This window comes from Myxine glutinosa, chromosome 2, assembly GCF_964187855.1.
Source record: "Myxine glutinosa chromosome 2, kmMyxGlut1.1, whole genome shotgun sequence".
Taxonomy (NCBI): domain Eukaryota; kingdom Metazoa; phylum Chordata; class Myxini; order Myxiniformes; family Myxinidae; genus Myxine; species Myxine glutinosa.
In genome coordinates, this window is record NC_136262.1 from 242,115,670 (window position 1) to 242,132,046 (window position 16,377).

The 16,377-nt window shown below is 40.8% G+C and overlaps 1 protein-coding gene across 8 annotated transcripts in view; it reads left to right on the forward strand.

Moving 5' to 3' along the window:
- Positions 1-16,377, forward strand: part of LOC137420710 (metal transporter CNNM2) — a 147,938-nt gene that overhangs the window by 78,255 nt on the left and 53,306 nt on the right. For all 8 annotated transcript variants that reach the window (XR_013622499.1, XM_068105996.2, XM_068105997.2 and 5 more), the window contains exons 3-5: positions 645-782; positions 7,188-7,357; positions 10,338-10,440. Coding sequence is in view for 7 of the 8 variants with exons in the window: in XM_068105996.2 (XP_067962097.2) it covers positions 645-782; positions 7,188-7,357; positions 10,338-10,440 (411 nt within the window). In the remaining variant the exon portion in view is untranslated. The remainder of the gene's footprint in view (positions 1-644; positions 783-7,187; positions 7,358-10,337; positions 10,441-16,377) is intronic.

Consider the following 16,377-nt stretch of genomic DNA (forward strand, 5'->3'; position numbering starts at 1 on the left):
TGTCTTCTGTGGGGCACTATTACAAACTAGAACGCCACTCAGTAGAGCGCATACTTCCGCTGTGGGTCAAGTTGGAATAATACGTTTTGTTTAACATCTCCTCTCCCCAAAACAATAAATGAAAAAGAAAGTAGGCCTTAACTGTCAGAGAATTAATTTTGATATACCTCGGAATTAGAGGAGAAAAACATCATTTAAGAATAAGAACAAAAGCTTCAATGCAGTAAAACAGAAAAAAAAAAAAAATCCCAAAACAATTCTCTAAAAAAATTCCTGTATCCGGAATAATTTCCTGAGCTTCACCAAAAACTAATCAATTCTTCCTTATCCCAAGGGCAATCATCCCACCAACCTTCATCCAAATCCGTTCAGAACTTTTCCAGATATCTTGTTCACAAACACACGAACACATGGACGGACACGAGCGAATGCCTTACTCCCTGGTGGGAGTAATAAATAATTGCTAGTTTTGCTGCTCTGGTCAGAAAGCAATAACAGTGATTGTGTTTTGTTTTTGGTTTTAATCTGATTAATTGATTTCATTGGATGACTATTGAGCCATTCATTTGAGTAATCCATTGGATAATATTAGATTTGGATGTTGTAAAATTCTGCAGTTCTCATTCTATTTATTGTTATTCCAGCTGACAACAGGACAAGGAAACGGGTGGTCCACAGGGATCAGAAACAGGACTTCTCTGCCTTCAAACCATCTGAAAGCCTGGCAAATATAAAGATCTCTCCTCAGCTGCTTCTAGCCACCCACCGCTTTTTGGTGGCAGGTGAGGGTGCAGCATGGACTTACATGCACCAACTAACTACGCGTACAAATCAGATGGCCAGAATTGAGCGGTGGTGCGCCATCACCATTCCGGGCAACCGAGCTCAGAGAACCTGGATGTGTCTATTCGTTTTCACATGAAAACTCTGCGGAAAGGCTTTGCTCTAATCCACTAGTACTAGATTATTAACTCAGTCTCCCTGCCTTTTTTAGTATTACATGTATTTAAATTCTTTGTTAAAGATCCAGTATAATACACTAGTGGGAATGAGAGAAGATGTTGAAGGAAAGTTTGTAAGTTATGAATTAAATGGTAGTTTTTATCGAATCTAATAACAAAGTGATTCCCTGTGAAATGCTCAACGTAAAATCATATCTGGCATTACAGTGTCTATAGAAAGTCAACACCCCCTTTCAAAATTTTCACCTTTTGTTGCCTTATAACCTGAAATTAAATTGTATGAGATCAAACTTTTTCCACCTTATTTACACATCGTAACCCAAAACTTCCAAGTGAAAAACAAATTTTACAAACTTCAGAAAATTAATTAAAAATACAAAACTAGAATATCTTGGTTGGATAAGTGTCTACCACTCCTAATTAATTGTAAATTAGCTAAGGTCTAAGCAATCACCTTCAAAATCACACCAAGTTAATTGGCCTCCACCTGTGTTAAATTGTAGTGATTCTGATTATTTGAGAAAAAAAATTAGCTTTTCCTGTAGGTTTCATCTGCTGGGTAGTGTATCTCACAGTAAAGACTCAACCATGAGCACCAAGGATTCACCAAAAGACCTCCGGGAAAAGTTGTGAAAAGGCACAGATCAAGGGATGGGTATAAAAATATTTCAAAAGCGTTGAATATCCCCTGGAGCACAGTCAAGATAATCATGAAGAAGTGGAAGGCGTATGGTACCACCAAGATACTGCCTAGATCAGGGCGTCCCTTTCAAACTAGATGATCCAGCAAGGGGATGACTGATCAGAGAGGCCACCAAGAGGCCAATGGCAACTTTGAAAGAGCTACAGGCCTTTATGGGAAAGACTGGTCACTGTGTGCATGTGGCAACAATATCTCTAGCACTCCACAAGTCTGGCCTGTACAGTAGGGTGGCAATAATGAAGCCATTACTCAAAAAGCCCACCTTGAATCCCGTTTGAGGTATGCAAAAAAACACTCTGGAAATTCTGAAGCCATGTGGCAAAACGTTTTGTTCAATCTGACGAACCCAAGATATGGAATATTTTGACCTAAATGCCAAAAGTTCTATTTGGCACAAAACCAATACAGCACATCACCCAAATAACACCATCCCTACTGTGAAGCATGGTGGTGGCAGCATCAAGTTATGGGGATGTTTCTCATCAGCAAGGACTGGGGCACATGTCAGGATAGAAGGGAAAGTGGATGGAGCAAAATATAGAAAAATCCTGGAAGAAAACCTGTTGCCCTCTGCAAGAAAGCTGAAATTGGGAAGGAAGTTCACCTTTCAGTGTGACAACAACCTGAAGCACACCGCCAAATCTACACTGGAGTGGCTAAGGAACAAAAATATAAATGTGCTTGAGTGGCCCAGTAAGAGCCCCAACCTAAATCGAATCATAAATCTGTGGCGTCACTTGAAGATTGCTGTCCATCAACGCTCCCCATGCAACTTGCCTGAGCTTGAACAGTTTTGTGCAGAAGAATAGACAAATATTGCCCAATCAAGGTGTGCAAAGTTGGTAGAGACCTATCCCAACAGTCTCACAGCTTTAATTGCTTTTAAAGGTTCTTCCACCAATTATTAACTCCGGGAGTGGTGGGGTGGGAGGGGGGGGGGGACACTTATCCAACAAATAAATCTAGTTTTGTATTTTTAATTTTTCTGAAATTTGTAGAATTTGTTTTTCACTTAGAATAGACTAGGCCAATTTTTCAGATATGGATGTTGTTGTAGTGTTTGAGGCATTTTTGAGGAAAAGTTTGTAAACAGACTTTTTAACTCTTTTAAGGTATGCTGAATCCAAATATGCTGTTTACCAGGCCGGCATTTGACTCATTCACCTTGAAAAATGCAAAACAAAACACATACTCAAGTCGTGGAAATAAAATATTCATATGGAGCTTGCTTATTATTATTACCTTCGCAAAAGCGGAAGGTTATGTTTTGATCGCTGTGTATTTATTTGTATGTCTGTGTGTGTGTATGTTAATCGCATAACTCAAAAAGTATTCAACCGAATTGCATGAAATTTGGTGGGATGATTGGTTATTATACGGGACACATTTGATTAGATTTTGGGAAACAGATTTGCTCAAATTCTGACTATTTTTAACTCGATCGTATTTCACTCAAAGTTATGAGCGACTGAAGAAGAAGATGTCCATCCAGGACGTCATCACTATAACGCGATCTCCCGCGATCATTTCAACCTCAAAAAAAATTATAATTGCAGATTTGTCAAGAGATGAGGCATATTAACAAACGAATGAAACAGATTTGCTCAAATTCTGACTATTTTTAACTCGATCGTATTTCACTCAAAGTTATGAGCGACTGAAGAAGAGGATGTCCATCCAAGACGTCATCACTATAACGCGATCTCCCGCAATCATTTCAACCTCAAATGAAATTCAAATTGCAGATTTGTCAATCGGGGAGGCATATTAACAGACGAATGAAACAGATTTGCTCAAATTCTGATTTTTAAAAATCGATCGCATTTCACATAAAGTTTCACATCGCATACACTCCCATGCCAAGTACAGAACAGTAGCTGCGGCGAAGGTATGCGCTCTACCGAGTGCCCGGATTCTAGTTATTATTAGGTTTACTCTCCATAAAATGGAGAGTAACCTATTGTTATTCCCAAAGTTTTTCTTATTATTCTTCCACCCTATTTTGCACCTCGGAAAACTTTAAAATTAATGTTCTCAGCAACCGTGTTGGTTGGATTGACAGGAAATTTTCATCAAATGATCGGCTAGGCTCATAGAATTTTTAAATGCTAATTATGACGTCATCAGTCACGTGGTATGGGCGCCATCTTGTAAAACACCTTCAACTTTGCCCCTCTATATCTCCGGAACAGCTCAATGGAAACATTTGAGTAATGGCTCATTCTAAAGAACTCTGCAATGGGAACAAAAAACATGTTTATTGAGTATATTAAAAATGCTAACGTTAAGAGGTTAGAATTCGTCAAACACAATTTTTTCTCCCCTGAAAATGATATTTTTTCCCCAGATGCTTCGTTAAAAAAAACTCAGAATGCAAAAAATTTCGAAGTCATACGTCACATTTTTCGGCCGCCATATTGTTTTGAGTGAGAAGTCTGAAAAAAACACTAAAATCCCATTTTCTCCAAAACGCCTGAACAGATCGAGCCCAAACTTGGCATGCAAAATCGCATACCCATGGCAAACAAAAAAGCCCTGAGCACGATGTCATCCATCACATGGTTTCAGAGTTATGACGTTTTTAAGCATAAACTAGAAATGGTATCTCCTCCATAATTTGTGAAGACATCGAGTGGAAACTTTACACAAATGTTCCTCATGGGGGGATGTTTCTATGTTACTTGAGACGTTTTGATAAGTCGCATGGTTTGGCCGCAATAAATAATGTAAGGAAAATCCTAAAAAGCTTCTAACTCTTGAACCACTGCATTGATCGACTTGAATTTTAAATGCAATGTAGCTCTCATCAATTGGAACAAGTGTGTAAAATTTCAATATGATTGGTTGTACGCTCTCGAAGCTATAAGTCTTTATTGTTGAAAGAAGAAGAAACGCACCATTTTGTCCTACCAGGCCATGTCACAGTGCTATTGCCATTTTAAGTTTTAATTTCCTTTAAAAACCATTTTCTCTACAATAATTGGACCGATGAGATCAAATTTTCACCATAGGAGGGACTCTGTCTGTAGAATATTTTAATGGTAATTATGACGTCACAGGTCACGTGGTTCGGCCGCCATATTGTTTCGTGAAAACACGAAAACCCCTTTTTCTCTGCAACGGCTGAACAGATCGAGGCCAAACTTTGCAGGCACAATCGCATACCCATGACGAACAAAAAAGTCAGCGAGCATGACGTCATGCGTCACATGGTTTCAGAGTTATGACATTTTTAAGCATAAACCTTTAAAACCTGGCTCCTCCCTCATTTTTGATTCAATCGAGGGGAAACTTCACAGATGTGTTCAGCATATCAGTCTACTATAATATCCTTTTGAAATTTGCGATAGATCATGTGGTTTGGCAGATATCGTTACTTAAACGAAAATATTAAAAACATTTATATCTCTTGAATCGCTTCATTGATCGACGTGAAACTTCATACTTTAGTAGAAGTCATGAGGGGTAACAAGTGTGCACAATCTCAAGATGATTGGACGTATGGTCTGGAAGCTAGAAGTTGTTATTGCGTGAAGAAGAAGAACCACAACACTTTTTCTTACCAGGCCATGTGACATAACCACCTCACGAGCTCAGGGTAGCTCGGAATTAAATTCTGTCTTCGGATTTGGCAGTTTTGGCGAGAGGGTGTTAACATTCCACTGCAACAAATCTGGGCAAATTCTGATGAATTTTCATAAAACTACGAGCTATATTGTCATTTACATTGGAAAATAACTGTAAAACTTTCCGCCGCCGAGGCTTAACTCTATCTCTGAAGTTCATCCTGTCTTCACTTTTAGAGAGAAAGAGAGGTATCTGCAAGCAATGGTAACCTTTATTTGGTGGAAATCCGATGAAAAATGACGAAGTTATTCGAAATCTGACATTTTAAATTGATCGCATTTTCAAAGTGAATTCTTCCTCAGGTAAAATATCCATGCGTGCAGGCAGACCTTACGGCGTCAATTTGGCTGGAAAAATTGTTGGAAAACCGGTTTACCAACTTTTCTCCAAAAATGCCTGCAGTAGTTATTTTCTGAGAAAAGTAGCCTTGTCTAGAAGTTGTGGATTACGATGGGTAAATGAAGGTAGAAAAGTTTGAGTTGATGCAATTTAATTCCAGGTTATAAGGCAACAAAAGGTGAAAAATTTGGGGGTGTAGACTTTTGTATGTTTGTGATGGCACTGTATGTGATGTAGCACTCAATTTGAGTTGGCAATTATGAGATAATTAGTTGATATTTCCTGCTTTATATAATTAATTGATAAAAAAAAAATTTTTTACTATGGCGTAGTAAAAAAAAAAAGGCTCAATAAGAATTTAAAATAATAAATAAATAAATAAATAAACTACGGAGTAGTCCCCACCACGTCCACATACCTACATTCGTGTTATGTTAAAAAGGCTTCCTAAAACTAGTCTGACTTTTTACGAGGTAAATGAAACTCGTTTTTCGCTTACCTGGACTTTAGTCGGTCCGGAGAGCTTATTCGATGGAGCAGTGTCAGTAGGTAAGTCAGTCAATGAGTGATTGAGTGAGTAAACACTGCAGTCATTATCGCGTAAACCAAACACACGATTTTGATGAAACCTGGCCACAATTAAGGTGTATTGACCACACATTGCCTAACGAAGGTGTATTGATCGCATCCAAATCTGCGCTCATTCAGGGTGTCTATGGGGGTGGGAAGAGGTTTAACTCCCCCTCCTCCCAAAAATAGGTATTTGCTCTCTTCGCTGAAACTACTAACACGACTTTGACGAAACTTGACTATAACCTTCATTATCCGTGATGTTTTGGTCATGGCACAAAAAAAATCAGGGTCCAGGAAGGTTGACGGGAGGAGGGGGGAGAGGGGTAAGGGAGGGGGGACGGGGTAAGGGGAAGGGGTTTGAGTCACTGTTGCTCTTGATCCAGGTGAGCTTCACTTTAATGTTGAACTGATGCATGTTTTAACCAACTTGTCGATTGTTTGTATTAAACAATGTTTATGTTAGTGAGTCTACAACTACAGTTAACTTTAATATGGTCATAGTCTAGAAGTAAAGTAAGACTAACTCCTTGTTAACGTTTGAAGTTATGTACACTACTATATTCACTTATGAAGGGAAAGTCCACTGTTTCTCCTCCTACGGTTGGTACACCCGAAGCAAGCGCATCTTTCTGGCATCTTTCAAGTACTTCAGATTGCTTTCAGATGCAATTTTGCCTGGGATGATGATGGCGGCCAAGCTTTCTAATCTGGCCATGATTTAATCCAACGACGCCCTCTAGTGTTTGAAATGTAACTTTGGGGCACAGTGTGATGGAATGGCATCGCTGAGCACATTCTGGTTGTGCCATATTGTTTTGAAGAGGTTGTGTGTGTGTGTGTGTGTGTGTGTGTGTGTGTGTGTGTGTGTGTGTGTGTGTGTGTGTGTGTGTGTGTGTGTGTGCGCGCGCACATGCCCACATTAAAATATATATTATGGAAATAACCAGCTTTTCTCCGTCTCTGCTGTTCATCCTTTCCGTCAGAGTTGGAAGCCTTTAAGCCTTGCCTGGTGACGGAGAAGATCCTCTTGCGGTTGTTGAAACACCCTGATATCTTCCATGATGTGAAGTTTAATGATAAGAACCGCAAGGCATCAGAACATTACCTGTACACCCAGGGTCGGCCGGCAGACTACTTCGTCCTTATTTTACAGGTTTGAACATCAGAAGGTGATTGGGATCGAGGGCAAGATCATTGGTGAATCTACTAAGCTGTATCTTTTTTTTAAACAGATCTATGTTTCTGTGTATTACGACAGCCTGCGTTTGTATGTATGTATGGATGTCCCTTCTGTCGGCAGGTTTATTCCCATTAAAATTCATTTTCTCTGCAACTGTAGGTCTAATTGACACAAAATTTTCACTATAGATCAAATTTTCAAAATTTTCTCTTCCTGCAGATATATTTTTTATGATAATTATGATGTCATAGGTTTTGTGGTACAGGCACCATTTTGGAAAAACTGAAAAATATGCACCTCTATATTTCCAAAACCACTCCATTGAAAAATTTGAACAGTGGCTCATTGTAAAGTACTCCCCATGGGGAATAACACATGTTAATGATGATGTCATACGTGCCTTCATTATGACGTTATAAATCGACAAGTAAAATGCTTTATCCGATCAGTATGAAACTTATTGAGCTTGATCTAGGGACAAATTGGTTGAGAAAAAAAATCTATGATGTTATCGATCACGTGGTTTGGCAGCCATATTTTTACGGCATAGCCCTTTGGGCAATGCCGTCTGGAACAGCGTTTGTCTGTCCGTCTGGTGCATGTATGTATGTCTCTCACAAACATCCACTAATCAGAGCTGAGGATCTGGTCACATGACAGGGGGACAGCAGTTGGGGGGGGACTGAGGACTCCAATACTTATGCTTACCTAAAATGGGGGGACTGAGCATACATACAAAGTGCTATTGTTCTACAATGGTAAAACTTATATGCATGGAAGTACCAAGAAATAAAAGCTGGCCTTCTGTACTCTTGCCTCATATTTATATTTTGATCTCAAATCCAAATTTCTTGAGTATATAACAATAATAACAAATTTGACTTCACTGTTCAAAGAGTTATGGATGGCACTGTATGTATAATGTATGGATGTATGTATGTACGTACGTACATCTAAACCTCATAGAATTGAAAATGGCTTGGCTGATCTCAAACAAATTATGTATATGTGCTTGGGGTACCCAGGGTACTCATTGGCATAAAATGCAATCCCACCCACCTCCCCATGAGGGTAGGGAGACGTCTTGCAATTTTCACTTGTACATGTGGAACTGGCAAGGGGGTTAACAAGGAGAGATGCAGAAAATAGGGCAAAATGGAGAAGATTGTCATGGGGACCGCAAGGCTAACCCCCGCTCTAGCAGGGAAAATGGCCTTTTAAAATGCATGTTGTTGTTGTTGTTGTTGTTGTATGTGGAACAGTGCAAGTGGTTTAACCACTGATCCCTTTCTGAATAATGTAATAATAACCATTCCGTTCACACCATGAGGTGCATAGGAGTGGCTGAGGCAGTTTCATGGGCTAAAGAGTACAATCCTTGATGCATCGCCACTCTAACACAGGATATTTGAATAGCTTATTACCCCAGTAAGCCAGAGCTCATTTGTCCAACCTTGGAAGGATGACAGGCTCAGTCAACCCACCTGGTGTTAATTCAACTGCGTGACAGGGGCTCAAACTCAAGACCCTAATGTCTTAAGCCAGCCACCTTAACCATTAAGCCAACACCAGGCTGATCCCTGCCTGTGGGAGGGGTGGTATTGACACCATATTTCGCTCCTGGAGGGAACATGTATTAATAGTCATAATAAATACAGCACTTCACACTGTATAAAGCATTTGAGGCTCAGAAGTGGAAATTTAAAGCATATTTTTAATTTGCTTTTTTGATTAAATGCAATGCCTATGAAATACCTTTCACAAGCACATACAGGCTCTATATGCATTCCACTTTTTTTTTTTTGTATTCTAAGTCGAGGCTCGTGTTAGAGCTAACACAACAACAACAACAGGCATTTTAAGGCCATTTTCCCTGCAAGAGCGGGGGTTAGCATTGCAGGCCCCATGACAATCTTCTCCATTTTGCCCTATTTTCTGCATCTCCCCTTGTTAACCCCCTTGCCCGCATTTCTTCTTCGACCATCTTTAGCCAAGTCTTTCTCGGTCTTCCCCGCCCTCTACTTCCTTCTACATTCATTTCCATCACTCTTCTCAACCAGTCACTTTCATCCTTCCTCAACACATGACCAAACCATCTCAACCTGTTCCTCTTCACAGCATCCATCACAGGCTCTATTCCCATCATCTTTCGCAATTCATCATTTGTCTTCCTCTCTCTCAACGATGCTCCACACATCCATCGAACCATTCGCATTTCCACCCTTTCCAGCCTTCGTGGCTGCTCTACGTTCATTACCCATGTCTCACTCCCATAAATCATAACACTTCTCCCACATGCAGCATACACCTTTCCCTTCAGCTTCAATGACACTCCCCTCCTCGTCAGCACACCACTCAGTTCCCGAAACTTATTCCATGCACATCTCAAACATGCAACATCCATGCACATCTTCACCTCAAACTCACCACTGTTCTCGTCCTTCGTCCTTACAGCTGTGCGCGCTCTTTTGTACATTGCCATCACTACTCTGATCAACCATTCCTCCACTCCTAACTTCCTCAATGCCCATGTTACTACTTCACGTGGAACCCTATCGAATGCTTTCTCCAGATCAACAAACCCAGTGTTAGAGCTAACACATAGAACATATAATAAAGGGAACGGGAGTTAAGAGGAGGAGGAGAGAGGGAAGCACAACAGTAGAGAACAAGGGCATCGGGAGATATGTGGAAGGGAGAGGGCTGGGGCGGGGTACACGGTATCAACAAATGGACACTACTCGGACTTTCAGGAAAGAAAAAAGAATTTGAAAAAGGTATATTTGGGGTGTATTAACTGGGGTAGAAAAGACGAAGGTTTTGGATGGATTGATGGATCATTGTCGTAAGGTTTCTACTTTTTTTCCTGGCATATTGACTGGTGGTTCTTATTGGTTTGATTTGTCTTGTCTTGTCCATAGTGAAACATCACTCACCCTGCATTCTGCTTCAGGGCAAGGTGGAGGTGGAAGTTGGCAAGGAGGGAATGAAGTTTGAGGGTGGACCGTTTTCTTTCTATGGTGTCCCTGTGCTCATAACGGCTCCCCCACCATCAGGTTTGTGCACATTCTTGATGTCTCCATATATCTTGTTTCATCAGAGGCTTGTTGGTGTTCAAATATCTTGCTTTGTATGTTTGATCCCGATGTTTGATCCTGTTTGTGTTTGATCCCGATGTGTATGTTTTGGGAATTTTATCAAAAAAAATGAGGGCTTATGTCTTAAGTAAAGGTGTAATAAATAACTGTGGGCTTTTTGTGATGGTAACAGATGTGGCCATTAATCACCAAACAGCAATTCTGCAGGCTTGTGTACTTCATCCAGCATCTTCAATAACTCACTGTTATTAATTATCAAGAACTATTGGTAGTATAGAAAGCACTACTTGCACTACTACTCGACTACATTTTATACCTATGATCAGATTCCACCATTATGTATCATCCATGCTTCAAGTCCTTTTGTCAACATGCTGTCCTTTTAAATTGCCATCTGTGCTACATCCATATTAAAAAGGTGCAATGACATATCATACAATGTATTTTCCACCTGCTGGAAAATAAATCGGGCAACGGCAACAAAGTCTGTGATATTGTTTGCCTTTCCAGACAACATACTATAACTAGAAAGCATCTCAAAATGAAAAGCCCATCCCCATCCACTTTGTCCTCAAACTAAACTTGACTAAAATGACAGTGAAAAAAAAAAGCACATTTTATTCATTTTTTTCTCCAAATTCTCAAAATAAAGCTTTGTTGAAGATTTTATGACAAAAGCTCAATTGGTAAAAATGTTATTGCCTGGACAGATATACTGAAGCTCAAAGGTAAATAAATAAAGAAAATAGAAGAGATTAAAAATAAATAAGACCGATAGTCTAACAACAGCATAGGCTGGCTTATTTGATACTTTAGTTGAAGAGGATAGTATGACCTGGGTGGAGATACCAGTTACCAGTTAGCAAATAATGTTGTAAGTATTGCATTTTTTTCTATAAATTCCACATTCCTGTGCCACCTTCAGTCGAATGTCAGGCATTGACAGCAGGTTCATGAAGGACTTGGACAAAAAACGTACCCAGTCGGAATGTTGCTATATCCAGTCAATGGCGAAACTGCACATGGGGAATCCGCGAATGTCACGGATGGAAACCCTTGCGTTATTTCCTCATTTTGCTTTAAACTCAATATCTCTATATTTTCATTCCAAACAGTATCATTCATTATTCCAATCACGAATACTATAGTATTAATATATCAAAATATAATGTTAAATCATGATTGTATTGAGATATTATCAAACCAGTGAACCATCGTCATCTGTTCACTTTCGGATTCGGGAGCTAGGTCCGTGTCGATCGCATTTCAAAATCGTAATTGTATTGAGAAATTTCTGAAAACTCCTACCCCCCATTACGACACCCGCTGGGACCCCAAAACATTCCATAGAAGGTTATTATATTTCCTTTTAGTAAAATATGCAACTGTAATGGTTACTGAACTCTGTCCCCCTGTCATGTGACCAGATCCTAAGCTCTGATTGGTGGACGTTTTTGAGGGACTTACATTTATACACCGGAAGGACAGACAAACGCTGTTCCAGATGGCATCGCTTTACGGGCTAAGGTACTCCATTAAAACAAGCGTTACGCCTAGGTCCCCCGTCGGTGAAGTGATGTGAGTTGACAAAGTGGAAGACACAAGGCGGCCATCTTGGATTTTGACGTGGCGACCCAATTTTCAATAGCGTTCTTCCTTATGCCTCGATACACCCACACACCGGATTAGAAGTTAGTAGTTCATTTATTTTTCAAGATATTCCGCTCACAAGGTTCAGACATTTACTTTTCAAGATATCGCGCTCACAAGGTTTAGATATGGTGACAGCCATCTTGGATTTTGACGTGGTGACCTAATTTTCAATAGGGTTCTTCCATGTGCCTAGTTGCACCCACACACCAAATTAGAATTCGGTCCTTCGCTTACTTTTATAAAGATATTGCAGTGCACGTATGCACGCACGCACGGACGCACACACGGACGGAGGGGAAAACCATCGTCCCCCTTTCGCTCCGCGGTGCGACGGGGGACAAAAAAATAGTGGGGCGTCTCAGGCTTAATGCCCTGTGGCGGGGCTAATAAGGGCTATTTATAGTCGCTATCACTTTGCCCTTTAACATTTTAACCCAATTCTTTATTATTTTCTGCGCATTCTCATAATATTGGTTTGTTGGAAATCTGATGACAAAAGCTCAAACGGTAAAAAAAAGTTTTTGCCTTGACATACATACTGACACACACACACACACGCATGCACGCACACAGACACACAGACACACACACACACACACACACACGAAAATGACCAAATATCAGGGCCTCAGAGATGAGGTTTTTTTTTTTTTTTTTTTTTTTTTGTATACTGAATCGAGGCTCGTGAAAGAGCTGACATTTACTTCACAAACAAATCAACCAGACAAACAAAATATATAAAAAGAGGGAGCGGAAGACAAGAGAATGGGAAGCACACAAACACTTGAGAGCACACAACATTTAAGAGCAGGGAGATGTGTGGGAGGGAGAGGGCTTGGGGGGAGGAGGCGTGGGAAGGGGTCAAGAGATCTTGGAGGCTGAAGAGCATCAAAATTGTACCAGTGATAATTGGAGCAACAGGAATGATAAAGAAGAACCTCACTGAGATTTTAAAACCATCCCCGGGAATATTACTACAAATAAACTACAACTGGAGGCAATCTGGGGTTCTGTGACGATTCTGAAAACAGCCCTTGGAACAAAACTCTGAAAAAGTTGAACAGATTGTTCCATGAATTGTGATACCTTACCGAAGCGGAGATGGATACTTTGGGTCCTGGGAGGACTACGTACCACCTCCTGAAACCCACAAATGGAGATAACAACCAATGGCACACACTAGCAATTGCAAAACCTCGTCTCCTGCTCCACGGGAGGAAGGCCTATTAACATTGTGCCTAATTAAATCTTACCTTCACTCGTGTAAAGTTCATTGTTGCTTCTCCCGAACGATTGTGAACACAGATTTCCCTTTGGTCGGAAGCTCGTTTCCCAATTTGAACCTTGTCTCATTTATGTCATTATTTTTCAAATATAAATGCCTTTTGTATAGGGCTGGGGCTTTTATGTGTGTTTAACCTCTTTGCCAGTAGTTTTTTATTTGGGGATATGGAGGGGAATATAAGAACATCTGAAACATGTATCACAAGGATGCATGTAGGAGATTCTGCAATGCTTGTAAACAATGATTTTTGTTCATGTTGGCTGTTTTTTTATGCTTACTGCATTATCTTGAGGCACGGATTCCTCGTTTAATTGGATTTTGGCCTCCATATTGTTTTAGTTTTTGTTAATTTGACTTTTCCTGGCACTATTGTGATTTTTTGACTTTCCCCAACATTATTCTACACTTTTATAATGCTGCGATTATGCAACCTAAAAGCCCTCACCCCACAGATTCATGACGCGTGCGCTCAACTCTGTGTCCAAGAGGGCTGAAAAGTCTCAGTTTATGCTCACTTCGCATCCACTGGCTTTCATCAGTCGTAAAATGTAAGCATTTTTCCTGCCCTGTTCACTCACCTATGCCCTAAACAGCACCGATGTAAATACCTTATTTATCTATGTACCCTTAACACAGCACCTGTAGCCTCTTGATGGTAGATTTTAGAATCAAATTAGCTCTAAAATGCAAAAGCAAATGAGAACGCAGTCTTGGACCAACATCATACCAGAGCTTTTTGGCAAGAGAATATACAGAGCAATTGAACAACAGTAATAACATTGCTGAGTTCAGACATATTGAAGTGGGGAAAGGGGGGGGGGGGGGGGGGTTGTGAATATTAAATGATCAAGAAAACTGTTGCTAGAGTTACAAAAACGAAAGCTATGCAAGAACATCTGGAAGTAAATAATTAAGTGTTTGCATTCATGCTGTTTGGGGCAGAGGAAAGTGAGTCCAGACATAGGAGACTGTCCTTACATTTTAAGATTCACTGACTCATTGGGCATGTAGTGAACAAAAGTGCATGCCTACTGAACTTTCTTGAAAGGCAGGGGCAAAGAGCACCGGTATTGAGACTGTTGAGCATGGGCTTTTAAATTGTTTTCACAGCATTATAATACAGGAGGGCCTTGCTGTTCGCATGTTTCCTTTTCGTGCATTCAACATATATTCATAATGAGATCACCGGTGCCTTAATTATGACGTCATTAATTAGACAAGTAGAACGCTTGATCCAATCAGTTTGAAATTTATTGAGCGTGATCGACACAAACATTGAATGAATGAATGAATGATCGTTTTTTAAGGCCATTTTTCCCCGCTAGAGCGGGGGTTAGCCTTGCGGGCCCCATGACAATCATGGTTCCCTGTTTGAGGCAATGTTTTTATGGCCAGATGCCCTTCCTGACGCCAACCCTTGGTCGCCTCTTACGATGCGCAGGGATACAGTGTACCTATTCTAAACCGGGGTACACACCGGGAGACACAAATTGCAGACTTGGATCGACACAAACATTGCATGTGAGAATTAAATTGATGACGTCATCATTCGCGTGGTTCGGCAGCCATATTGAATTGAACATAAATCTACGTTGTCAATAAACCACCCAAACACAGCAACTAATAAACACCACACAAACTACAAACACTTCCTGCGAGGGTCTGCAAAAAGATGAACTGATTGGATGGATTATGGCATCAACAGATCAAAGGTCAGCGGTCATGTCATGTTAAATGTAATAACTTGAGAACAGCTGAGGGGACTTAAGTCAGACTTGGTACAAGTATGTATATTGATGTAAACATGAACTGATTAGATTTTGTGGTTCAGAGGTCAGAGGTCATGTTCAGTAAAAGTTATTTCATTACCATGATAACTTAAGAACGGTTGAAGGGATCCAAGTCAAACTATTGGTGCAAGTATGGAAAATGTTATGTTGTGAGCGGAGGCATATCGGTCGACGTCGTGACTTGAAGAGTGCCGCTCTATTAACTGTTGGTCTTTCTATTTATTAATGAATTTATTTCTTTATTTTTGCGCTCCTTCACCGACTTCACTACCTTTTCTTTTCATTTCGCTGTCTTGGCTTGTTTCCTCCAATTCCTACTCCTATGCCTGTTGTTGGCTTAACGGCTAAGGCGGCTAAACTTAAGATCTTAGGGTCTTGAGTTTGAGTCCCTGTTGTTCTGTTGAAATAACACCAGGTGGGTTGACTGAGCCTGCCATCCTTCTGAGGTCGGCAAAAGGAGTAGCAGCTTACTAGGGTAATAAGCCATTCAAGTATCCTGCGTCGGAATGGCGACCCAGCCACGATTGTACTCCTTAGCCAATGAAACTGCCTCGGCATCTCCTATGCGCTTCATGGCATGAAAGGAATGGTTATTATTGTTATTAATACCTACTCCTCCCTTATCTATGCTCCATAAAGACCTTTCATTACTTGAATGTATTGTTACAGACACGACTTTGATGTTAAGGTGGGCCGAGCGGAATGGCCGTCGTGTCCGCACAAATTACCCGATTATACTCGACGTTGACGGAGCCGCGCTACGCTGGATCAATAAAGGAAAAGAAGACACCCGGCTGGATTATAATGACAGACACCAATGTTTCGATTCTCAATTATATTCGTACGGAAAAGGTTAGATTACAGGGGCTAGAGGTAAAGCACAGAAAAGATGGGCACTTAGACACAGGCTTATCTTAACCCCGGACAGACGACAGGTAAACGGGACAAGGCTGACTCACACGGGGGTTGATGGCAGGAAAGCGGGTATCGATGGCTCAAGGTGCACTCTTGGCTCAAAGCAGGGTACAGTCCGGTCCAAAGATGCGGGGAGGTCACAGCGCTCGGAGGGGACGTTCTTTCTCAGGCGGGTCTTTCTCTCTCAGCGATCGCAGGCAACGTTCTTTCTCAGGCGGGGCGCATCTGACTCAGCGCTCGCAGGTACCTCTT